The sequence below is a fragment of the Nycticebus coucang genome, chromosome 1 (genome assembly GCF_027406575.1).
Source record: "Nycticebus coucang isolate mNycCou1 chromosome 1, mNycCou1.pri, whole genome shotgun sequence".
NCBI lineage: Eukaryota > Metazoa > Chordata > Mammalia > Primates > Lorisidae > Nycticebus > Nycticebus coucang.
In genome coordinates, this window is record NC_069780.1 from 26,670,929 (window position 1) to 26,697,332 (window position 26,404).

The following is a 26,404-nucleotide window of genomic DNA, read 5'->3' on the forward strand; positions in this document are numbered from 1 at the left end:
GAACAGTTGGCCAGGCGTGGTGGCTGACACCTGTAATCCCAGCACTTGGGAGTCCTAGGCAGATGGATTGCCTGAGCTCACAGGTTGTAAACCAGCCTAAGCCAAAACAAGACCTCATCTCTAAAAATAGTTGGGCATTGTAGGAGATAGCTGTAGTCCCAGCTACTTGGGAGGCTGAAGCTAAGAGCCTGAGAGTTTGAGGTTGCTATGAGCTATGACGCCATGACACTCTACCAAGAGTAACCAAGTGAGACTCTGTCTCCAAAAAAAAAAAAAAAAAAAAAAAAACGAAAATATATAAAGGGGGGTGCGACAAAGTTGAAGCTTCTCTTGCCTCCTTTGCTGCTTAAAGAAGAACAATCTTTAAATCAGAAGTCCACAGGTTCCCCACCTCCTAGTTTCCTATTACATGAAATTAAGACTCAGTTCTACTTTTCTCTAAAGTTTCTTTTATTTCTTCACCATGTATGATTCATTTCTTGAAAGCCCATACTTAGCGGTTAGAACCAAGTACTATCTTAGCTTTGCTAAATGTTCAGACCTTCAGTTCATATTATTGAAAGTCTGAACATTTAGATTTGTAATCCTAATGTTCAGTTTTTGGAGTCATTGTCCCATTGTCCATGTACAAATTGCTCAATAATTTAGATAATTTACATTTATATTATTAGAAAATAAAAATTTGGAAACTAGCTTTTTAAATGAGACTGAACTAATGTTCTCAGCTAATTCACCTGACTAGTTACCCTGGTAGTACAAGAATTACCTGTGATCTAATTAACTGATAAGCAATGGGTCCTGTTCTGCAGTACAAAATTAAGTGGACATTGTGAAACTGGAGAAAACTATTTTGTTTCAGTTTAGGCTAGTATTTCTGAAGCCCTGTGGTATAAGTTGTGTATGTGTATGTATTCCATATGAAATGATGTATTTTAAATTGAGTATGATTTAGCAAAAATTATAAAGATATAACCTCAATTTGTCTTTTTATTAGGAAAATGAAAATCTTTCATTTACTAACTTGATAGCTATAATTCCTTTGTGAGTCATTTATTTTATTGATCCTTTGTTATACTTCTGTAGCTGAACTGTTCAATATGGTAGTCACTAGCTCAATTTGGTTATTAAGCAACTGATATGTGGCCAGTCTGAATTGCGATGTAACTAAGTATAAGGGTAAACATACATTTAATTGAGTTTTGAAGACATGAATAAGTGAATGTAAAATATGTCATTAGTAATTTGTATACTAATTGCATATTGGAATATCGTAGATGTATTGAATTAAATGTTACTAAAGTTATTTTTTCATTTGTTTTTACTTTTTATGGGGCTACTAATAAATTTAAATTATACATGGGGCTCATTTTTTTTTTTTTTTTGGAAAGCTTCTTCTAGAGGCTATATTTTATATAAGGAAGTCAGATTTAGAAAGACAGTCTTCCATCTCTTTCCATTCCTGTGTTTACAGGTTAGAAAGTATTCTAAAGCTATTTATATGTTCCAACAGTTAAATGACATCAGTTCTATGCAGTGTAGATGTACTTGTAATGGAAGGTATATTTGACCAGTCTGTAGTCAGTATTGAAATACATTGGTAAAACATTGGGGAATAAGGAAAAATGACACACAAATCAGGAATAGAAACTATAGAATATGCCATTATAAAGACCCTAGCACTATTATTTAGGAATGATATACTTTCATCTAAAACAAATGGTTTGGTTTTCTGTGATAATAGCTGACTTTGAAAATCACTGATAGAAAGATAGTGATCATTCAACCTGAGAAACAAAATCTTATACCAACAGAATATCACTTGGTCTGTGATTTTCCTCTTACACAGAATTTTCACTTGTGAAAGAGGGGGTGAAATATTTTATATCATAAGCTCCTAGGACACAAGAAGTTCTTTAAGCTCCTTTATGATGCCAGTGAGAATAATCTTTTTTCCACTTAAAAGTGATTGTCTCTTTTCCCCATCCCACTTTCATTTCCATGTTTGTTTTGTTTTTCCAAAAAGACATATTTAATGCCCTGCTTAGGTTTATTTTTTACTTACAAAATAAGAAATAACACTGTTATGTTTTATATTTGGAATTGTAAGGTACCTTTCTTTTTTCTTTTATTTTTAATTTAACTCTTTGTTTTACAGATGAGGGCAGAAGTGCAGTTGACCAAGCAGGTGGTGCACAGATTATAGTTGACCATTTAAGGTCACTGTGCAGTATAACAGATCCCGCCAATGAGAAGCTCTTGACTGTCTTTTGTGGCATGCTGATGAACTATAGCAATGAGAATGGTAAACAAAACTGAAAACTTGCTTTATCTCTGGGGGAAAAATCAAAAATTATCTTTACTGTAGTGCAAAACAAAAAATATTTGAAAATTGATAAATGAATTCATAAGTGAAATATAAAATTATTCAGTGGCCAACATTAAATTACTGTTTCAGAAATAGAAAATGATTAATTTTGAAGGGTTGCCCAGGTTAGTACTAAAACAACAACAAAAAAAATCCAGGCCAGGCTCAGTGGCTCATACTTTGTAATCCTAAACACTCTGGGAAGCCAAGTTAGGAAGACTGCTTGAGCTTAGGAGTTTGAGACCAGCCTGAGCAAGAGCAAGACCCCCGCCTCTAATAAAAATAGAAAACTTAGCTGGGTGTCGTGGCAGGCACCGATAGTCCCAGATACTCAGGAGTTTGAGGCGGGAGGATTGCTTGAACCCAGTAATTTGAGGTTACTGTGAGCTAGGCTGACACTATGGCTCTCTAGCCTGAGCAACAGAGCAAAACTCCCCACCTTCCACTCCCATATAAAAAACCAACTCCATGGTATGCTGGTATGGTTTAAGCATTTTTGCTATGAACATTTTAAAAGTAAACAGTATTAAGATATTTTCACAATAATTATATTAATACTAGGAGCAGTTTGAAAACTTGTTTGAATACTTTTATATCAATAAAATTATTTTTAGATACTAGACTTACTTGGAAGAATTTTTTTAAACCCCTTAATAAAATCTGGCTTTAGAAATGTGAACTTTAGAACAACTGCAGATATCTCATTCTAGTAATTTAATAAGTTCTTGTACATGGTGGTTTCTTTTCTCTGTAAAACATTTTTAGAACCCAGAAACAATTGACATGTCGGCCTACATGGTTGATAATTAAATTAACATAAATCAGTGATATTAAAGCTTCACAGTACTTTAAAAAAAATCACAAAATATTATCAGTTTACTATCTTATATAAATCATTGTATGGATCAGACACTCAAAATTCTGGTACATAACAAAATCTTTATGGTTTGTTTTATAATAGCATTTTAAATTACAGTCTTTCAACGGAGACATTTCTATATAAGAACATGTAACATTATTCTTTTCTTTCACATGCTCTAAAAAAACATGGTCCTTTTGATGTATTATTCCTTGTTTTTACTTTTGGTAATTGTGGGTCTAAAATATTCTCAATAATTCCAAAAAATAAAAGAAAAAAAGATAAACCTTGACAACAAATGGCTACATTTCACCCTCAATGCTAGTGACACCTGCAAATAATGGGGACTGCAGCAAATTAGAGAGCCCTTGTCCCAGTGAAAGTGGGGAGCCACTACTCTTTTCTCCACAGTTTTTTCTATATGACAATTTGGCCAAATACTGCCGAATCTTTTTATTTGGGGAAGGAGGAAGGCAAAAAAATCTAGCTTTTTATGTGATATCTGATGTAAATGTTGGATTATTTTTGCTTTTTTTTAACAGTGTAGAAGCTAAACGGGAAGTGTCTTCAGGTCGCATCCTGTTCAAGGGCCACCAGTTTTAAACCTCTGGATTAAAATTATCCGTAATAATAAAAGAGTGTTTATTGATCAGATGACTTACCTGTCAAACTTGAGCTAAGAAAGTCAATTTTATTTTTCTTCCCCTCTGTGGAATCACCTTTGAAGAAAACAGGTCTGGGTAATCTAAAAAACGAACAACTAGTTCCTAAATAATTGAAATTTGTTCGTAATTCACAGGTATCAGTATTGCATTAAGAGATCATTGTTCCAGGTATGGTACTTTAGATTGCTTGAGGCTAGGAGTTTGAGACCAGCCTGAGCAAAAGTGAGACCCTGTCTCTACAGAAAAAATTAGCCAGGGATGGTGATCCATATCTATTGTCCCAGCTACTTGGGAGGCTGAGGCAGAAGGATTGCTTGAGTCTAGGAGTTTGAGGTTGTAGTGGGCTAGCCAAGGTGATAGAAGAGAGACCCTGTCTCAACAAAAAATCAAAAAATAACTTCATTTGGGCTAGAACGTTTGAGAAAGTAGGAAAAGTGCAAAATGGAAGAAAGTTTTAGATAAGTAATAATAGGTAAAAAAATTATCATGAAGTTATGATAGCAGCTTTGGGTATAATAGAATTAATCTTGTTACACATCTAAACTTGTTAGTTCTTTGAGGGAGAGGTTCAGAAGAAGTCTGTATAAAAATGAATCAAATGGCAAAATGGTCTTAAGTATTACTAATTGTAGTTCAAACCAGGCAGCGATTGAGCCCTGTAATATATACCACAGGTATAGAGAAATGTACTGAAAAGGAATTGATTAACGACGTGCAGAATGCATGGTCTAAATGCATAATATATTTCTTTTTTAAAAGTAAGCTTTTTTCTAGTGTTCACATATTCCCAGGAAATAACTTAGGTATTTTAAAAAGTTATACTAACTTTTCTTGGAGTATTTTTGGACATTTGGTCTTTTTGTTATGTTATTTCAAAAGCTACAATTTGAATGTAGTTTTCAAAACTTAGATGTTAAATTAAATATAATCTTTGTGTTTTTAAGGAACAAATGCTAAATTGTCAACTCTCCTCCTCTTTCCTCTGTTTCCTTTTTACATTTTGTCTGTCATGACCAGAGTTTGTGAAATGATCCTCTTTCTTCTTAATGTGCTTTAACTTATATTTTGTTAATAATTAGTAACAAATTATTTGCATAATTATGCAAATTATTTGCATAATTACTAAGCGCTTTTGTTGTATTAATTACTTTTTTCTTGATAATTTGTATTGAAAGACTTAAATATTAGATCTTCTTTACTGACTTTAGATCATTTGGTATTGATCCTGTCCACCTAGATGAGTCAGTGAGATTAAAAAAAAATAGCTTTTTGATTCTCAAGAGGCATTTTGGGGGGTAGAGACAGGAGTCTTGCTATATTGCCCAGGCTGGTCTCTATCCTCCTGCCTTAGCTTAGGCAGCACTTCTTATTAGCACTGATGCATGTTTTTATATGTATTTTCTATTGAATTTTAGTACATAGCTAAACTCTGCCCTTAAACCTAATAATTTAAGCCTTGTCCATAGTTAGGGAGTTTTCTTTCTCTTTGTAGATAAAATTTTTTAAATATTTTTTAAATGTGCAAATAAGGACCGAAAGTGGTCACAGGACTCTAGAAGAGAATATTTTGAAATTGTTCATTAGTCCTAAGAGTAGAATGATACCAGATTGAAATTTAGGATACCTTGATTTGAATGCTTCTGAGTTCATATAGTGAAACTCTGAGCATATCTAATTTTTAAATCCATTAAATAGGGAATAAAACACATCTCCTAACCACATACGAGACATACACTGTAAAAATATTCAGTAAAGACATTTCTGTACCATTTGATAAAGCTTATATATAATTCAGTGTTATCAATTTCAAAAGGTTTGAACCAGCCTTTTAAGCTATGAGCTGAATATATTCTCTTTTTTTCCCCATTGGTGAAGCAACTGAAACTTTTTATACTCAGACAGGTAAGTGTGGAATACCTGAGTAGTAAAAGTTATATGTAACTGCTTAGTAGAGAAGTGGTATCAATTGTATTATACATATAAATAAATCATAATAAAATGAAACATAAAACTTTTTCCAGTAAAATACTTTCAAATTCATCCTTTTTGGAAAACTATACCCTGTTTTTATGTTTTAAAAAAGCACTTTTTGATTCTGTAGCCTTCCAAAGTAGCCTGAATATTTGAGAACTATTGCTATCAAAAAGCATATCGATGATTTGACATTCCGTTTGAGAACATGTGTCTAACTTCCTATTTTTTTTTTCATTTAGTTACTAATGTTTTAGTTATTCTTAACTCACAGAGCTCAAACTGTTGATTGTAGTTATTTTTATCCTATTAGTTTTTTTAAATAATTTTTTTCTAGCTTTGGTTGCTCAATACCAAAACATTGCAGCGATGACTGAAATTTTGTTTGGTTATCTAGCTGTTTTCAAATATAACACCATTTTAGGACATAGTAAGAGTTTGGAGAATATTTATTGACTTTTCTGGATACTTAGTATTGTCTAAAATTTCCATTAACAAAATCAGTGCTTGGAAGAGAAGTAATGTTATTGATTTGCTTTGTTTTCATTAAATAAGTTAGAAACATCATAAACTCTCACTATGTTAGTTGACATTTCCTACTCATATGCAGTACATGGCACCAGCAGATGGAGTGATTGAAAACATGCTAATGGTAAAAATGTACCAGACCTGTAGTTAAACATATCCCATAGCCAGGCACAGCGGCTCACGCTTGTAATCCTAGCACTCTGGGTGGCCAAAGTAAGTGGATTGCTTCAGTGCAGGAGTTTGAGACCAGGCTGAGCAAGAGCAAGACCCAGTTTCTACTAAAAGAACAGAAAAACTAGCCAAGTGTTTTGTCGGCTGTAGTCCCAGCTATTCAGAAGGCTAAGGTAAGAGTATCACTTGAGCCCAAGAATTTGAGGTTGTTGTGAGATGTCACTGCATGGCACTTTACCTGGGGCGACAGACTGAAACTTAGTTTCAAGAATATCCCATAGGTGAGCCACAAACTTGATGAATTTGCAGATTTGAATAGAAGCAAACCAGTAACCTAAAGCAAAGTTTTAGAGACAATACAAACTTGTTGAGTAATATATTGGTGGTCACCATTGCTATATTACAAATAGCCATGATTAATCAATAAATACCTCGTGTAAAACTATGTGAGTTTAGTTTTTGTCTTAATAGAGTTGTATTAGAGACACAAAATGGAAGATTGCTACAACTCTTTTAAAGTTACAACTGATGATAAGCATTAAAATAAAGACTAATTCAGTGATTTTACATAAGCCATACTGTAACAGAGAAGAGAAGAAGCAAGAAACATGGCACCAGGAAAGGAAAAATTAGTTCCTTCTAAAATTATTAACGTAACATACGTAAACTGTGGCTTCTTCATCAGACCTACATTTTATATAAACATGTGGTTTCTACAAATAGAGCTGAGTATCTTACTAGCTCCCTGTTATTAAAAGACTAATTTCTTTTTTAATGGTTCCTGAAATTTCTCTGGGATACCTTCATGATAATTTTTTCTTTGCTGTGTGGACAGATAGTAACTATACTACAGTTGAAAGGAAGCCATCTGTGCAGTTTAGGAAATGTAACTCCTGGGGTATATTATTGAAGCATAAGTATAACAACTAAATTGAAAGCTCAGCATGTAAATTCACTTGTATAAAAAAGGTCCATTAAGTATTTTCTGTCCTCTAAAGATTGTCTAATTTGTAATTAATATTTAGCTCCTACTTTCATTTCAATCAACAGCAACAATTTCACAGTTCATGACTAAAAACTAAAAAGCATTTTGGCCTGAGGTATGTGTTTATCCTTATATTTTAATATTACAATACTCAGATGAGAAAGAACATTTTCTAGATGTTAGATGTTTGAGAAAGTGATTTGTTTCGCATGAGTGAGGAACTATTTTTAAAGTTTACTTACTGTGGGTACAAGCTAATTAATAATTCATATATTTCTTAAATACTAAAGTCTTTCCCTAACTCCAAGGGGAAAAAAATGGCAGAGTTCAAAATTTTAAATTATATCTTTGCAATTCATTATCTTTTTTCCTTTATGGTGGTAATTTTCCAGTATACTATTTTGAATGGAGTTTTCTGTTTATTTTTTTCTCTGTTTATGAAGACATAGGAGATGTACTTTTTGTGTTTGTTTGGAGACAGAGCCTCAAACTGTCACCCTGGGTAGTATGCTGTGACCTCACAGCAACCTCAACTCCTGGGCTTAAGCGATTCTCTTGCCTCAGCCTTCCAAGTAGCTGGGACTACAGGTGCCTGCCACAACACCCAGCTATTTTTTGGTTGTACTTGTCATTGCTGTTTGGCGGGCCTGGGCTGGATTCCAACCACCCAGCTCTGGTGTTTGTGGCTGGCGCCTTAGCTGCTTGAGCCTCAGGTGCAGAGCCTGGAGATATACTTTTAATTTCACATCTTTTGAAGCCTTATTTGTCAGATTACTCTAGTGAATTAAATGAAGTATGCTAAAGACTTTCACTGTGCAGCTGAGAAGTAGTTAGGCTGTTTTATTCTTTACTATTTTTCTTCAACTTATTACTTACAGTTATACTCCGTACCGAAAACTTTGTGAATATTTCCTGTTTGTTTAACAGAGCTTTCTAATCAGTTTGGGGAAGCAGGTTGTATTCATGAAATTCTCCTACAAATCTTATTTTAAACATACTATTTCACTGAAGGACAGAGTAGTCTGTTACTTAACAATGCTGTTACTCAGCATAGTGTTTAGTAATAGTATATAAAATGCACATTTTGGTCTAATTTCACCATGGTCAAATATTGGCATTAATATTCAGCTTTGGCCTTTATAGAATGAACTTCTGAATCCACGAATCTGAAATGTTTTCTCTCTAAAAAACGAAGTGATTATCATAGGCTTCCGTCAGTGATATTAGTAGGCTTAATACTTAAAATTTTGTTATGTTACTACAGGAATAGTGCTTTCTCAGCATTTTCAGCTGAAAGATAGTTTCAAGCATGTACACAAATTTTGAGGTTCCAAAAATGACGTTGAAGGAGGCATTGAGCTGTTTGGCCATCTAAGAGGTGAGGCTAGAGCCAGAGGTGAATAGTAGATCTTGACCAATACGTCTATTTTCAGATGTAATTTAGATCATTTTTCTCTAGAGGGAAACTGAAAATAAAAAAGTATCACATATAAGTTAACTTTTATTTAGTAGTGCCATATAGGAAAGGCAGAGAATGGAGTGGTTTCTCCTAATAAAGACTTCTTAAGCAACAGCTGGTAATAGTCCTCTTTAAAAACAGAACACTTTAAACAACCAGTTTCTTTCTGAGATGAAAACAGGGTTTTCTTTAATCAGAGTAGACACAACTATGGAAATTTCTTTTGTAGTGGTTTTCATTATAACAAGAGTTGATCTGTAGCAAGTAATTTAACCTGAAGTGTGTATAGAGGAAAAAAATGCCTACTGGAGTAAAGCATAATCATTCTAGGTGTCAATGGATTGAGAACAGTAAATGGGTAGGCCTCTAAAGAACAATTAAATATTTTTTCCTATCTCTCCTGTTTCTTTTGCTTTGGGTTTTTGTTGTTCTTGTTGCTGCTGCTGTTTTACATTACTCTCACACGTGTAGTTTTGTCATTTATCTTTAGAACTTTTACAAAAGGGAAATTTTGCTGTGCAGAGACAATTTTATTTTCAGAACCCAGAAATAACTTTTGAATTCTTTTTTTTTTTACTGTTAACTACTAGAAAGCAAGAAATGTATAAATATATTGTTTTAAACCTCCAATATTCTCAATATTAATGAATCTTGATTTGTTCTTTCTGAAAAAATTTTCCATTATTATTGAAATGTATAACCTGTGGCATAAATTAAAGGGGTAATCTGGGTGTAAAACATAGATGCATGTTTTGTGTAAAGAAGTCTCTTAAAAACGTTGATTTGAATTTAACTTGTAACATAAATACTACATCCTTACCATTAGGCTTAGAACAAAAGTTCTCTGGTTTTCTTTATCAATCAACATAAGATTCTAAGTAATAAGAAAGGAAGTTCTACTTATACCTGCGCATTTGGGTATTTAAAGTTTTTAACCATTCTTCATCCTCTTGGTAACTATATTTAGGGGAAAGTAAACACCACATGTACCCAGCACTAAATTGGAACTAGTAGATTAACACCTACCTGCTCACCATGAGGGGAAAAACTCAATAAAATTCAAGCAGGCGCTGGGAGGAGAGGGCAAAATGGGGTGGGTAAATTCCACCCAAAGGATACATTACACAGGTGTATGGCATACTACCTGGATGTTGGACACACCTTGTAATTGGACTTTAATCTTACAAATGCGAACTATGGACTCTAATCATTTGTTAATCTTAAACAAGTTTCCTTTCCAGTGTTATGTGTATAATAGAGCTAAACCTTGCTTAATTTAAACTTGGAGCTCTGTACACTATTAATGTCATTTCTAACAAATAATAATTATTACTAGTTCTCTTATCTTTTTTGGAAATACAGATTTGTTACTAAGTCAAAGGTAGTTTTCTTCAGTCTTTAGCATGCTTTAGTGGTTTTGGGCAAATTTGTATTAGAACTTCTCATCAGAGCTTTTATTTGTTTATTTTCACTGCTTCAATTATGTATTACTCATTTGACTAGAGATAGAGTTTTTAATGCAAGCCTGTAAATAGCCATAACTTATCACTGTATTATGAATAATATACATGTACACATAGCAACATAGAGACTACATTTTGAATTGTGTTTGTCTTGACAGTTTCATCCTTAAGCTCCATTTACCAATAAGCTTAAAGGTCTTATGATATTGTTTGTAATGGCTTGAGGAATAAGATAACAAGTTATAATCTTCTTTAAAAACTTATTTTTAGTAATTGATCAACATAACTTCAGTTGAGTTACTGGAACTCTCAGCATACTTTTCTGGAACTATAATCTAGTGTATACCAATGTTGTAAACTTAAAACTCAGGGGGAAAAAGGTTCTTCAACTTGAGATCTTCTCTCCAGATCTCCATTCTTTGGAGTTCCATGAGTGTGACCTGAAGAACTTGGAACCGTTGAAACTCAAATGTAGGTAGGTAAGTGTTCACACCAGCGCATGCGTTGATTGCCTTATATCTCTTTGTATATGCATCTGTATTGCACCCCCTCAGTGCCTTTCTTCCTCCCCATAGATCATGTAGGGCCTGTGTCATTTTGATATTATGTAATTTTGTAAATCTGTATTTTGGTCAGTATTTGTCTGTGATGTGTGTCAGGGGCAGTTTTTTAAAAGAAATCTGCAGACGTTTATGACATTGTGCTGTCTAAAGACTGTCTTTTTCACACCTAAGTGTTTGCTATGTATGGGCCTGGGTTGCATTTTTGTGAATTGCTGTGTTTGTTGAGCTCCGGTAACATTCCCCTAGAGGTCCTGGTATTTACTGAGGGATGAAAAGTCTTAGTCTTGCAGTTGTTTAACTTACCCCTCTACTGTGTCGAGAGAACAAGAACTATTTCTAGTTCTAAGAACATCTTCCTGTTAGTATTTCATTTGAACATTCATGATCCTATGAGTGTCAGTGATTTTCCTTTGAAGCTCTCTTTGGACAATAAATTTTTTAAAAGATGATTAAACTGGTGTGGCGCCTGTGGCTCAGTGAGTAGGGCGCTGGCCTTGGCCAAACTGCAACAAAAAAATAGCCGGGCATTGTGGCGGGTGCCTGTAGTCCCAGCTACTCGGGAGGCTGAGGCAAGAGAATTGCCTAAACCCAAGAGCTGGAGGTTGCTATGAGCTGTGACACCATGGCACTCTACCAAGAACGACAAAGTGAGACTCTGTCTCAAAAAAAAAAAAAAAAGATTAAACCAATCCTTTGTTTTTATTTCTTAGAATATCAGTGTTTATCCTGCACAACCAGGAATCCTACTAAACCCAAAACCACCACCATCACCTACTGAATGGTAACATACTAAATTGTAACTGAAATAGGCTAACAGACTCAATCTGAAATATTCTTTTAGGCTTGAATCCCACTCAGATAAGCAACATGAAATGTTCAGGTGCTTTATTAATGTAATTCCTCTCAAAATATTTGAGCACCAAAATCTAGGATTCATACCATGCTCTTAAACTTCATGTTTTCCATGTTTTCTCCTCCTCACATCCTAGAAGAATGGTTCTTAAACTTTTGGTCTCAGGACGCTTTTCATGCTAAAGTTTATTTGTGTATATGGGTTATATCTATTTACTGAAATAGAAATTAAAAGGAGAAAATTTTTTAAGTTATTTAGTGTTTCATTTTTAAATAAAATCTATATGTTAATAATAAATGCCGTTTTTACGAAAATGGTTCTGACATTGTGATACTCCGAAAGGATTTCAGGGATACCACTTTGAGAACCATATTCTGGGATGCCTTTTTGTCCATAAAATGAAAGTTTGAGTAAAGTTTTTTCCCCCCTCCTTTTCTGGGCTTTCAGTATCCAAGGAGAATGACTTGCCTCCAGTCATTGTGAACAAATTTTAGAGTTACTTGAATATGATTATTGTTTTAGTTAGCATCGTTGATGTAAAAGAGGGCACCCAATTGGTCCAAAATGAGTCTGTCCAATTGGATGACTACTTATTTTTCTTTTGTGTGTGGTATGTGTGTTGTCTGTGAGTATATAATTAACTTGGCTCCTTGGGTAGTTAAAAAACACATTTCACAAAGCAACATGATTTTCATGAATTATGGCAACTCCTACTGTATGCCATTTGGCTATGCTATTTTTTCTCTGATCTGTGACAATTTAAAATAATTACACTTCAGTCAGTGTAATTTTCAATAAGTATAATAATCTCTGTACCATTTCTTAAATTTATTGTCCTGCTTTTCCCCAGAACCAAAATTTTTAGCAGTCCAAGAAAGCAGTAGATAGAACAAGATGAGCATTGTCTTCTAAGTGATAGTCTTCCGTTGAATTATCTCCTTCCTAAGATTTGTTACTCCTCTGATGTCCCTAAGACTGTTGGATTTTTATAATTTGTACCAACAGAACTGAGGGGGTGTGCGATGCTTACATCTATGCAGACATATAGTGGAATTTGACTCTCATTCAATGCATGCGCTAGTGCTCACGCTTACGTACCTGAAATTTGATGATTCAACAGCTCTGCAGTATTTGACAAAGTAGTCAAAATGAATAAATAAATAAATAAAAATACTGGTAAAGAACAAGAATCTGCAGAGGTGATCTACTAGTAAAGAACTCTATCTACTGGTAAGTAATCAAAATAACTTCTAACTTGGAAAGCTCCTTGATGCATGACCATTATAAATACTTAATGCAAGTACTCTGCCAATATAACATTATACCCTGTATTTTGCCTATAAGATAATGTATCATTAATTGCTTAATTGTGTATTCAGAAAAAATACTTAACACCAAAAGTAAAAAATCTCCTTTTAGAATAAGAAACTTCATAATTCCATTGCAAAACTTGAAATTCTCTTAGGCTATTTGAACTCTAAAGGTTAACTTCTCTTTTTCTCAGCTTTATTTTCTATTCTTGTTTTGGTAATAGACCCCTTTCTAGAATAGATGGGCCCCCACACCATAATTATTTGTAATTATCTAATCATCCGTGTTCAGGGACAATAAGCCCTTTGACTGTCTCTTCAGACTTCATTCTAAAAAGAGACTTCATTCTAAAAGCAGAAAGAATTAACAACAAAGGCCACCAAGCAAGTAATCAACTGGCATGTCAGATAGCTCAATCCTGCCTTTATGTTCTTTTCTGATAATAACCCATCTACCTCCTTATCTACAGGTTAAGAACTGTGAAGAGTAATAAAGAGATTAGCAGGCCAACCTTGTCAAGGGATTTGAGCTATAAGGAACTGTGTTTTGTAGCAGAGTTTTACCTTAGATTCCAAATAGGTAACTTCAAAGAATTTGGGGAAAATTATTAGCTTAAAAATGGCATATGAATTTAAAGAGAAAAAAATTTTTTTGAAAGAACATTATGTCTTTGATGAACAAGTTATAACAGTAATAGTGTTTTGCATAAATATTCTCATGTCTTTCTTCTTAGCTTATTCTGAGAGGGAGTACTTTTGGTTTTCATTTTGGTTCATTTACTTTGAACTTTGCTGCAGGTATTCTATTATCATTGCCCATGAAGATAATGAAAAATCCAAGACATGTTTAATATTTAAAATCGGTTAGTTGGTTAGAAAATGAAAGCAGTGATGACAAGGCCATGTTGATCTCTTCTCTTCACCTCTCAAGCCATATTTTCCTCTCTTTTTACTGAGATGATGTCACTATAAATAAAAGCTTTAAGAGTAAAAAATTGTAGGTATCTCATTTTTTCCTGTTAAAACTACATTCCCTCGTAGCAGCCATCAAAGAATGCTGTGCTTACAAATACTCAGAACCAATCATTTTTGTGTACGTATTATATAATTTTCATTTTTTATTGTGAAGTAACTATTTTTAAAGGATTCTAAGATTTTTTGTCTCCTTTCTCCATCTTGCTGTTTTTCTTACACTTCTTGTATACTCTGTGATTTCCTGTAATTCAAATGATACTTAGTCTAACTTTTCGCTCTTTAACCAGAGATAACGTTTAATTATTTCACTTCTTAAAAGCCTGATGTTTACAGGTATAAGACCATGTTTTAAAAAAGACTAATGATTTGATATATTCTCTCTTTTTCTTTGGTCATTGAAAAAGATTTAAAACTCAACTCTTCTGAACTAAGGTGTTTAAAATGTTCATATGAATGGATTTCATTTTCCTTTACTGTGCTCTAAATAGCATTGAATTTACAAAAGGGAGAATAAGAAGTATTTTCTTTTTACTAATATTCATTTGACATGTGAACACTTTGTTTTATTTTTTTTACAGATTCCCTTCAAGCTCAGCTTATCAATATGGGTGTTATTCCTACTCTAGTGAAATTACTGGGCATCCACTGCCAAAATGCAGCGCTTACAGAAATGTGTCTTGTTGCATTTGGTAATTTAGCAGAACTTGGTAAGTCTTAGTCATGAACCACAAATGTAATTAACTTATTAATTCATTTATAATAAATTTTTTTTTGTAGGTTAAGAACCTGGAAATTTAGATGATACTAGTTTTTTTTTTTTTAAGCATTTGAGACATTCACTGTAATATTTTATTAGATTTTTAATTAAATTGTTAATAATTGTAACTACTTCTTCCCTAATTATTTTATATATTATAGTTTAAGATGTTGTAGGTTATTGCATTTTATGTAAACTGCTTATCAGGAAAAGAAGAATCTTATTGACTAAGGTAGGTTCTTCCTCCTTTTCACAAAATTCCAAAAAGTGACAGTACTTTTAATATATTTGTATAACAGTATTAGGAAACAAAATGTGACAAGTCCTTAAAAATCATAAGGCAATCAAAAGGCAGGCAGAATAAGGCCAAAGCTGGGGACACATCCTAGTCATACCACAGAAAAGAGATGGGGTGTGGAGGCTGTCAGTCCTCTTCTATGGTTTATTTTTCCTCTGTGTTACATATTAACCATTCTATCTTCCCTATTTTTCTTCCCCCTCATCTCCCTTCCTTTCCTATGACTCCTGACAAAAGTTACAACTCCTAGTCTGGCTCTACCCCACAACCATGTCCATAATAAATTTTTTTTACGGGCATAGTTAAGTGAACTGGTGTTTTGTTGTAGCTTTAAATGTAATAGTTGTAAGAAACAAATACACAGATTTTGTTAATTATCCTCATATTATAAAGAAGCAAAAGTAACACCAAGACTTCTGATCTTGGTTTATCTCACTGAACATTCATGTCTCTACATCTTACACATTGAAGTCTTGAGTTTTACTTTGACTTCAAAGTAAGGGAATACAAATCATTTATCAGAGATATTTAGTAAAAGTCATTCTTATTAAGTGGGTCATAGTCTAGCATTTGTGACTATTTCTCTTTTTTCTTCTCTTTATACTAGCTTAACACATTTTTTCCATCATTCAGGTGAGACCAAGAATGAAAGGACATTTTATTCAAGGCTTCACAAAGTTATTTTCCATTATTAAATTGAATGTAAGTGTGTGTAATCAGTATAGTTAGTATAAATGAAACACATCAGATTGTAATTCCATACTGATCATGTCGATCTTTGTAATAGAAAGAAATTGGTTCAAATCTCCCTTCCTTTAGTTTTATCAAACTCTTAAGCGTGGAGGTCATTTACTTTTGCATTTTAAGTAGCTTGTAGAACCGCACTATCTAAAGCGTAGCTACTAGCCATGTGGCTAATGAGCACTGAAATATTAATAGTTGAGATGTGCTGTAATTATAAAATACTCAATGGATTTTGTAGAGTTAGTATGAAAAACTAATGTAAAATAGCTTGCCAATATTTACGTTGCTTATGTGTTGAAATGATAATAATTTGAATATACTGGGGGAATAAAATAATGTAACATGTTTTACTAATACATATTAATATACAATTCTATTTTCAGCTCTTATATTTCTGTTGGACAGTGATGCTCTAGAAAATAAACTCTGTAATAAAGTTATCCTTTCCCCTGGGTAGGCTACTCCCCCCTGCTTTTTGAAGTTTTCGGACAGGACATAAAAGAGTTCATCTCACCTAACCTTTTAAAAAAGCCAATACCAAGTAAGAAAAGTATAGTAATCCTTGGGTAGGCTGTGCTGGCAAGGGCTTATATAATTGCAATGGCTTACTCAGCATCATTTCATTGCTTTTATGGTTGTATGTCTAAATTTTATAAATGCTGCAATTTCAGAAGCTATGCGTAACTCTGCTGCTGAACCTCATGGGAAGGGAGTTGTTGGTCCACTATACTCCAATAAACTGTCATCCATTTTTCAAATGGGAGTTGAGGAGAAAGGACTAGTTATCATTACCTCCTCTGATGAAATGAATATAATAAAAGCTATAGTAATAGAAGAAGAAGAGGGTGGGCCTTGACAGAGTGTAGTCACAGGGATTTTGCATTTTATAATAAAAGGGGGTCCTGGATTTATATTAAACCTCACTCACCTCAGTCATCCTCTGAAGTAAATGGGATTAACTAACCTTAAAGTTAATCCAATCCTGTTATTTATTTAGTAATATGAACTTGGGATCATGCTTATAGAGGAGGGGAGCTTGTGTTAAGATACCAGATATGTTTGGGAGATTTCATAGACTCTTTTCAGCCTTGTTTCCCCCTTTCAATATGAAAAGATAGATGTAGATCCAGTTTAATTCAGCCCAGTTTCATACTTTCTAATTTCAGCGATTCTATTTGGAGGGTAAAAGAGAAATTTTTCTTTATCTACTCCGACTTCTAGCATTTACATCATAAGTTAGTTATGCGCATGTAATACAGGGGTTATACATCAACACAGAAATGGAACACATATGCCTCAGAATAATTTTTCTCTTTTCAGTGTGAGATTCCTTACCCATGAGTTCAAAAGTATTCTATTTTTATTGATTCAGGTAAATATCAAGTGTCTTAAACATTCATATTGCACCCTTCTGGAAATGATAAAGAGAAAATAATTTAACAAGTGTGGTCTTTTGGAATTGGGAACAGAAAAGAAAAATACAAATTTTGTGGGATTAAAGGTGTTTACATATTTTTAAGTAATGAAAAGATCACCTTCTTGCTGATTTTTATTTGTGCACACACAATCTTAAAGAGAACTTGTCCTTGTTCATATGTACCCATAATATTTTTATATTTAAAATTGTAGCATAAATACAGCTTTTTAATGTTTACATTCTTATTAAGCAGTGTGGTATTTCCCCTCTTTAAATTTTAGTTGGAAACCAACTCTGTGATAAAGAGCTTCATTTGTTAAAGGCTCAAACCTTCCAGGAAAAAACAAAATAGGACAAGAACATTCTAAGAGGTTCAAGAATATTTTGTGTCCCATCAACTCTTATAGGTCCTAATCATTTTTTTAGCACCTAATTTATTATCAATGGCAGAAAACTAGAGAGGTGAGGGCAGCCTCTAACATGGAAGATATTTAAACAAATAGAAAAAAGTAACTTGGAGGAAGTAGAAACTGCAGGGTAGGAAAAAATCTATCTTCAGATAAATAAGGAAAAAATAAGCATGAAATTATACCAGGATACTATTTGTAAAGAGAACAAAAGAGAGCTTAAATGTTAAAAACAGTAAAGATGAAAGAAAATGTATAGAGAATATGCAAAAGTAAAGCAAAAAAAAAAAAAAAAATAGAATTAAACGCAAGTCTAGAAAGAAATGTTAGAGAGGAGGAAATTGCCATGTAACTCAAGAACCAAAGTACACACTTTCCAGATCAAATGCATCTATCAAATGTGTAACCTAATAGATCCAGACCATAGCACATCAATGTGAAATTTTAGAATGCTGGCAATAAAGAAAACATCTTAGAAGCTTCTAGAGAGAGTAGAAGGCATAAAGTTGCATAGAAAAAATTATGAATCAGGAGAGATCAGATAGCTAAAACACAGCCAAAATAAAATGGAATACTGCTTTCAAAGATTTGAGGGAACCCAGAGCAATTACACAAGAAAAGAAAGAACATCTCAATGGAAAGGACAAAATCAAATAGTCCCTGTTTGCAGACCATATGATCATACATTTAGAATAAACAAATTAAATTATAGGATACAAAAACAACAAACTAGCTGAAAAAGAAATCAAGAACACAATCCCATCTACAATAGCTACAAAAAAAAATAAAATATCTAGGAATAAATATAACCAAGGAGGTAAAAGACCTATGCAAGGAGAACTATAGAATACAAAACACTGGTAAAAAAAATTAAAGGGGATGTATCCTTTTGTAGTTCATAAACTTGCTGATTGGTTGTTCACATGCATGTGTGAAATGTTCTTTTTCCAGATCCTCAGACCTTGTTATGACGTGAAAAAAAGAGGATACAAATGGAAAGACAGCTCATGCTCATGGAGCAGAAGAATTAATACTGTTGAAATAATCATGCTGCCCAAAGCAATCTAAAGATTCAGCACATTCCCTATTAAAATACCAATGACATTCTTCACAAAAACAAAAAGAATCCTAAAGTTTATATGAAATCACAAAAGATTGTCAATAGCCAAAACAAAGCTGGAGGCATTGCACTACCAATCTACAGATATACTACAAAGCTGTAGTAACCAAAACAGCATGGTACTGGCATTAAAAACAGACACACAGATCAACAGAACAGAACAGCAAACCTAGACATTAAATGTATCCACAGCCAACTGATTTTTAACAAAAGTGCCAAGAACACTTACTGGGGGAAAGACACTCTTCTATAAATGGTGCTGGGGAAACTGGATATCCATATGCAGAATGAAACTAGATTCCCACCTCTCATGCAATACAAAAGTCAACTCAAAATGGATCAAAGACCTAAATGGAACACTTGAACCTGGGAAACTAGTAGACAAAAATATAGGGAAAACATTGCAGGACATTGGACTGGGAAATATTTTATGAATAAGACCTCAAAGTCATAGGCAAAGAAAAGCAGAAGGAAGGAAGTAGGATTATATCAAAGTAAAAGTTTCTGTACAGCAAAGGAAACAATCAATAGAATGAAGAGAATCTCCAGAATGGAGGAAATATTTGCAACTTGTCTAACAGGGAATTAATATCCAGAAAATAAAAAGAACATCTCAATAGCAAAAACCTATAAATACAATTAAAAATGGGCAAGTGATTTCTCAAAAGAAGACATACAAAAGGTGAATAAATATATGGGGAAAGGATTTAACATCACTAATTAGGGAAATGAAATCAAAACTCCAATGAGGTATCATCTCACCCCAGTTAAGATGGCTGTTATCAAGACCAAATTTAAATACAAGGATGTAGAGAAAAGGGAATTCTTACAGATACATAGAGAACAGAATGGAGATTCCAGCAATTCCACTGCTATGTATTTATCCAAAGGAAAGGAAATATGCTAAAGAGACATGTTATCCCCCACCCATGTTTATTGCAGCACTATTCACAATAGTGGAGATATGTAATGAAACTAGGTATCCAACAGCAGATGAATGGATAAAGAAAATGTGGTATAAATACACAATGGAATACTATTTAGCCATTAAAAACAATGAAATCCTGACAGCAACATGGATGGAAGCAAAGGATGTTAAGTGAAATAAGCCAGGAGCAGAAAGTTAAACACTACATGTCTTCATTTATATCTGGAAAAAGTTGATTGCATAGAAATAAAATGTAGAACAAAGAATATTAAAGCCTAGAAAGGAAGGATAATGGGGAGAGATTTGTTAAAGGATAAAAAATTAAAATTAGATTTAAGGAGTAAATTCTAATGTTCTGTCCCACTGCAGGATGACTATAGTTAATAATAACACAGTTCTAGACAGCAAGAAGGATTTTGAATGTTCCCAACACAAAGAACTGATGTTTGAGATGATAGATATTCTAATGACCCTGATCTGATCACTATATATACTGTGTACCCTGTAAATACATACATTATATATCTATTTTAAAAATTAAATTTAAAAAATTTGAGTGGATTTTATTTCCAACATAGAACCCTATACACAAACTATGAATCAAGTATGGGATTATATAAAAATATAATCAAACAGAACATCTCACAAAATTGGCTTTTCTTTCGGAAGCCACTGGAAGATGGGTTCTACCAAAACAAGGGACTAAATAGGAGCTAGGAAATGAGATCCAGCAGGAAATAGGAATCCCTAACATTATGGCAATGTTATAGTCCCAAATGGTGTAATTTCAAGGCACGACCAGGCCAGATTGGAATATGACAAAAAGCTGGAGGAGTGGGGGTTTGCAGAGTTCTTGTAGGAAATGAAATTGATTAAAATCTAGAGTGAATGAGAGTATTAAAAGAAGATGAGGGTTGGGTGTGGTGGCTCATGCCTGTAATCCTAGTGCTCTGGGAGGTCAAGGCGGGTGGATTGCCTGAGCACAAAGGTTTGAAACCATCCTGATCCAGAGTGAGCCAGAGAGAGACCCCATCTCTACCAAAAAAAGCTGGGCATTGTGGCAGGTGCCTGTAGTCCCAGCTACTTGGGAGGCTGAGGGCAAGAGAATGGCTAAAGGAAGAAAAGAAAAAAAAAATTAAAAAAAAAAGCAAAATTAAAAAAAAAAAAAAGATGAGGTTACCAGACTTCAGGTTGTAGTACAAATCTATAGTGATCAAAACAGCATTGGCACAAAAAAAGAGATGTAGATATATGAACAGAGTAAAGAATCTATAGATGAACCTAGCCACATACTGTCATTTGATCTTTGATAAACCTAAGAAAAACATACACTGAGAAAAGATTCTCTGTTTAACACAGTGGTTCTCAACTTTCCTAATGCCAAGACCCTTTAAAACAGTTCCTCATATTGTGGTGACTCCCAACCATAAAATTATTTTCGTTGCAAATAATTTTATGGACCATATCACAAAATCCCAAGACCAGAGATGTTGGTGTGGATGTGGAGAAAAGGGAACATTTCTACACTGCTGGAGGGAATGCAAATTAATACATTCCTTTTGGAAAGATGTTTGGAGAACACTTAGAGATCTAAAAATAGACCTGCCATTCAATCCTATAATTCCTCTACTAGGTATATGCCCAGAAGACCAAAAATTACATTATAACAAATAATGTTTGTTTATTGCAGAATAAACAATAAATACAATAAAAACAATAAAAATTACATTATAACAATAAATGTTTGTTTATTCCAGAATGTTTATTGCAGCCCAATTCATAATTACTAAATCATGGAAAAAGCCCAAGTGCCTATCAATCCATGAATAGATTAATAAATTGTGGTATATGTACACCATGGAATATTATGCAGCCTTAGAGAAAGATGGAGACTTTACCTCTTGGAGCCTGGAACATTATTCTTCTTAGTAAAGTATCTCAAGAATGGAAGAAAAAGTATCCAATGTACTCAGCCCTACTATGAAAGTAATTTATGGCTTTCATATGAAAGCTATAACCCACTTATAACCTAAGAATATGGGGAAGGGGGAGAGGAAGCCGAGGGAGGGGGGATGATGGGCAGAGGGAGGGTAATTGGTGGGATTACAACTACGGTGCATCTTACAAGGGGACATGTGAAACTTAAGACATTTATATTCAACATTTGCTAACACAATAAGAAAATGCCAGGAAGGCTATGTTAACCAGTGTGATGAAAATATGTCAAATGGTATATAAAACCAGTGTATGTTGCCTCATGATTGTATTAATGTACACAGCTATGATTTAATAAAAAATAATTTTATGGTTAGAGGTCACCACAACATTAGGAACTATTAAAGGGTCTCAGCATTAGGAAGATTGAGAAGATTGAGAACCAAGATTTAACAAATAGTGCTAGGATAACTGGCTAGCAACCTGTAGAAGACTGAAACCTTTTACCACTAATAAAAATTGATTCTCACTGGATAAAAAACTTCAGACACAAAACTATAAAAATACTAGAAGAGAGTGCAGGGAAGACACTTGAAAATACTGGTCTGAGAAAATATTTTATGAAGAGGACCTCCCTGGCAATTGAAGCAACACCAAAAATATATTACTGGGATCTGATCAAGCTAAAAAGCTTCTGCATAGCTAAGGGCACTGCAAGTAAAGCAAACAGCCTTCAGAATGGGAGAAGATTTTTACAGATTATGATTCTGACCACGGTCTCATAACTAAAATCTACAGTGAACTCAAAGAAATCAATAAGAAAAGAACAAATCCCATTTCTTTGTGGGCAAGAGACTTGAATGGAAACTTCTCTAAAGATAACGTGAATGGCCAGAAAACACATGAAGAAATGCTCATTATCTTTAATCGTCAGAGAAATGTAAATCAAAACGACTTGAGATATCACCTAACTCCAGTAAGATTAGCCCACATCATAGAATCCCCAAACCACAAATGTTGACAGGGATACAGAGAAAAAGGAACACTTCTCCACTGCTGGTGAGATTGTAAACTAATACGTTTTTGGAAAGTATGGAGAATTCTCAAGGAACTAAAAGTTGACCTACTGTTTCATCCTGCAATTCCATTACTAGGTATCTACCCAGAAGAACAAAAATCATTTTACAAAAAGACATTTACAGCAGAATGTTTATTGCAGCCCAATTCATAATTGCCAAGTTGTAGAGCAGCCCAAATGCCCATTAGCCCATGAATGGATTAACGAATTGTGGTATATGTATACAATGGAATACTATGCAGCCATAAAAGATCGAGATTTTACATCTTTTATGTTTACCTGGATGGTGCTGGAAAATAGTCTTTTTAGTAAAGTATCTCAAGAAAGGGAAAAGAAGTATCCAATGTACTTAATACTATTATGAAACCAATATGTAATCACTTACACATTCATACGAATGATAAAACAAATATAGTTCAGAAAGGAGGAGGGAGAGAAGACGGCAAGTGGAGGGAGGGTATTTGGTGGGATCTCACCTAATACACAAAATGCAAGGGTACATTTGAAAACAACTAAGAGTATGTTATAAATGTCTTACCATGCAAAAAAAAGTAAGTGTGATAGTTATGTTAATCAGTTTGATTCAAGCATTCCACATTGTATATCAAATCATTACATTTTACCCCATAATGTATACAGTTATGATTTAATAAGAATTAAGTTTTAAAAAAAGATTAGACAACTGGTAGAGTTAAATTAAGAACTACATGCAAAATTAAGCAAATGAGAAACAGCAATTCTAGGGTAAATAAAAGAATGTATTATTAAAATATAATTATTGATAGAACCAAATTTTTAGTATGGCTTTATTAGGAAGATGGAGACTATGGTAGAGACTGGGAAGAAAGATAAATAATGCTTCATCCTTTATAGCTAAAAGTTGCTAAAAATACCTAAAATTTAGTAAGTAGCAGTACAAATGTATTATTTAGAATTGGGAAGTAATGATGATGCATTTGCTAGAAGAGTTTTATGTACTTCTAAGGAAGAAGAAAAGGAGGAGAGGGAACTGGAGTCTGTTATTAGATCAACTCTTTAAACTTATGTATGATTTTGATAAAGATAAACCCTTAGAAAATGAGCCTTCTTGGTAAAGGTCTATGTCCCTTCTGTTAAGGGTGTATGACATTTAATTCAGATGTATTAATCATACTTAACGCTGTCTTTTCACTCTGCTCACCTGAAGGATGAGTGCAGAGCTTGTGATTTTCCATATTTATGATGGGGCATTGTTTCCTCATCCTGGCAGACAGAGCCCAAGTTACATAGTAGCAGTGATTTTGGTTTTAATTTAATGTTTGGAGGAATAGATTATGGATTGGAAGGCAAGTAATGCTAATGATATTATCTTAAAGAATAAGAGCGTGTAATTAAATGATAGATGGTGTCTGTATACTTCACTGTAATTTTATGTTACTGAAATATGTTTCATTTGGGGAATTCTCTAAAGCTGGAGACTAACCAGCAATGTTCAGGAGACAGATATCCCTATTTATATCAAATTAGCATCCTTTTAGGGCTGGGTGTACTGGCCTTTGCAGAATGTAGTCTCTGGGAGGTTAGGTAACATTGGAAAATTCACCTTATTCCTACGTTTTTATCATCTTGGATTGGATTTTCATCATTTTGGCATAGATCTATTGGTATATGCATCAAAAGCAGTGTAATAGAAAAAAAATCAAAACTGCATTAAGTCATAACTAAAATTTGTGTCTTTTTTCTTTTATTGATTTTGTATTTTTATTTGATATTAACACAGAAATTTACCAGAGACTAGAGAGCAGAATCTAATTCTCATATTCATTTGTGTGTTCATTTGGTTATTAAATCAACAGATTTATTTTGAACAGCTGCTTTGTACTAGGCACTGTGGTTGAAATAATAATATACAGTTCCTGCCTTCCAGAATCGTAATAGTTTAATGGGGAAAATGGACACTTTTAAAAATAATTTGGAAGTAAATTAACATGTAATTACAAATTATGGTCATTGCTAATATGAGAAAGTAAAGGAGTCAGATGAGGGACTAATTTAAACTGGAGGCATCAACTCTAGGTGGGAAAGAGCATTTTCAGGCAATATTTAAGAAATGTTTACCTACTATATACAGTAGCTTTCTCAGGAAGCTGCCTCTATCAAAACAAAAAAAGTGAAGGAGAAACAGGCGTCTACTACAGGAAGGAGGAGAAATGATCAAGCTAAGGATAGAGAGTCTGGGATGCCAGCTCTGCCCCAAACAGAGAACAACTAGTATAGTTTGGATTTCCTAAGAATTTTCTGAGAGTTCTCTTGGAAAATTAATAGGATACTTAACACAACCAAAGAAATTGAGAGAATTGGAAAGAAAAATGGATTCTGATTGTATTTTGGTGGAAGATTGGTGGACCTTGGTGATTCACTGATGTGAAAATTGAGTGAGAACAAATGAACCTTGACTCCTAGCTTTACATACAAATATAGAGAAGGTTAATTTACTGAGTTAAGGAGACCAGCAGGAAAAACAGTCTTCAGGGTGTATCAAAAGCCTTTTTTAGGCATTGAGTTTTGGATACTGGAGAAATATTCAAGTAGAGATGCCAAATGGGCAAAGAAATAAATAGCCTGGAGGCCAGAAGAGGACTAGTGCTGTATTTGTATAAATGTGTCAACACAGAGATGCTGTTTGATGCCATGGAAGAGAATCAGATTGCCTAGGGTGAGAATAAGGACTGAGAAGGTAAGAAATCAAAGGACCAACTCCCAAGGAACTCCAATTAAAGCAAGTCTGGTAGAAAAGAAGAACAGTTAGAGGAGACAGCAGAGTGTAGAGGTGGACCAAAACAAGTTTCAAGATGTTTTGGGAATGCATGTGAGTTGCAAAAGTAGAGGCAGTGTACATAAACAATGTTAACTGAGAAACTTGTTTGTAAAGTGAATGAGATTAAATGATAGTTGAAGAACGAAGTGGAGAACAGGGAGGGTGTATGTTTTGAATATTTTTTATATGAAATACCAAGGCATATTTAAAGCTAATAGATAGTGAGGCATGTCCAACCTCCAACCTCCAGCCTGTGGGCAGCAGGAAGACTATTTAAGGATTGTTTTGCTTATCTGTGGTGTCCAATATCACAGAAAGTATGCACAGACCTTTTTTATTTGCCCATCAGTTTTTGTTAGTGTTTGTATATTCAATGTATGGCCCAAGGAAACTCTAACAACATGCAGCAGGGAAGGAAAAAGGTTGGACACCTGTTCTTGTAGATAGGTTGGAGAAACTAAAGAGGCAAGGGGGAAGGGATGGGCCTTTAATGGAGGTGTCTTGGGACTAGTGCAAAAACATACTAATTTAATGATATTAAAGATCATATGGTAAGTCATGTAAAATACGTTATATGTAATTTCTCTTCTTTGACTAAAAGCCTTGAAATTGAATTTATGACTAGTTTTGTTGTTGCTATGGTTACCTGTATGTTACGCTACTGAACATCTTTTATAGCCTCAAATATAATTGAGTTAGAACATTTTTTTCTAAAGCCTTGCACATTTTTCTTTTCAGGGGCATTATAAATGCATT

General features: G+C 33.8%; 1 protein-coding gene, 1 long non-coding RNA gene and 1 pseudogene across 6 annotated transcripts in view; 2 read left to right on the forward strand and 1 right to left on the reverse strand.

Moving 5' to 3' along the window:
- The window catches only part of RAP1GDS1 (Rap1 GTPase-GDP dissociation stimulator 1), a 149,203-nt gene that overhangs the window by 88,063 nt on the left and 34,736 nt on the right, over window positions 1-26,404 (forward strand). For 3 of the 5 annotated variants that reach the window (XM_053553540.1, XM_053553380.1, XM_053553460.1), the window contains exons 5-6: window positions 2,156-2,302; window positions 14,746-14,874. In XM_053553540.1, the coding sequence (XP_053409515.1) occupies window positions 2,156-2,302; window positions 14,746-14,874 (276 nt within the window). The remainder of the gene's footprint in view (window positions 1-2,155; window positions 2,303-14,745; window positions 14,875-26,404) is intronic. The other 2 variants (XM_053553686.1, XM_053553605.1) reach the window with 1 other exon arrangement.
- The window catches only part of LOC128560194 (uncharacterized), a 112,577-nt gene that overhangs the window by 29,876 nt on the left and 56,297 nt on the right, over window positions 1-26,404 (reverse strand). Inside the window, exon 2 of the long non-coding RNA XR_008372909.1 lies at window positions 3,887-3,943. This is a non-coding gene — a long non-coding RNA (uncharacterized LOC128560194). The remainder of the gene's footprint in view (window positions 1-3,886; window positions 3,944-26,404) is intronic.
- On the forward strand, window positions 18,674-18,768 carry LOC128593504 (uncharacterized; annotated as a pseudogene).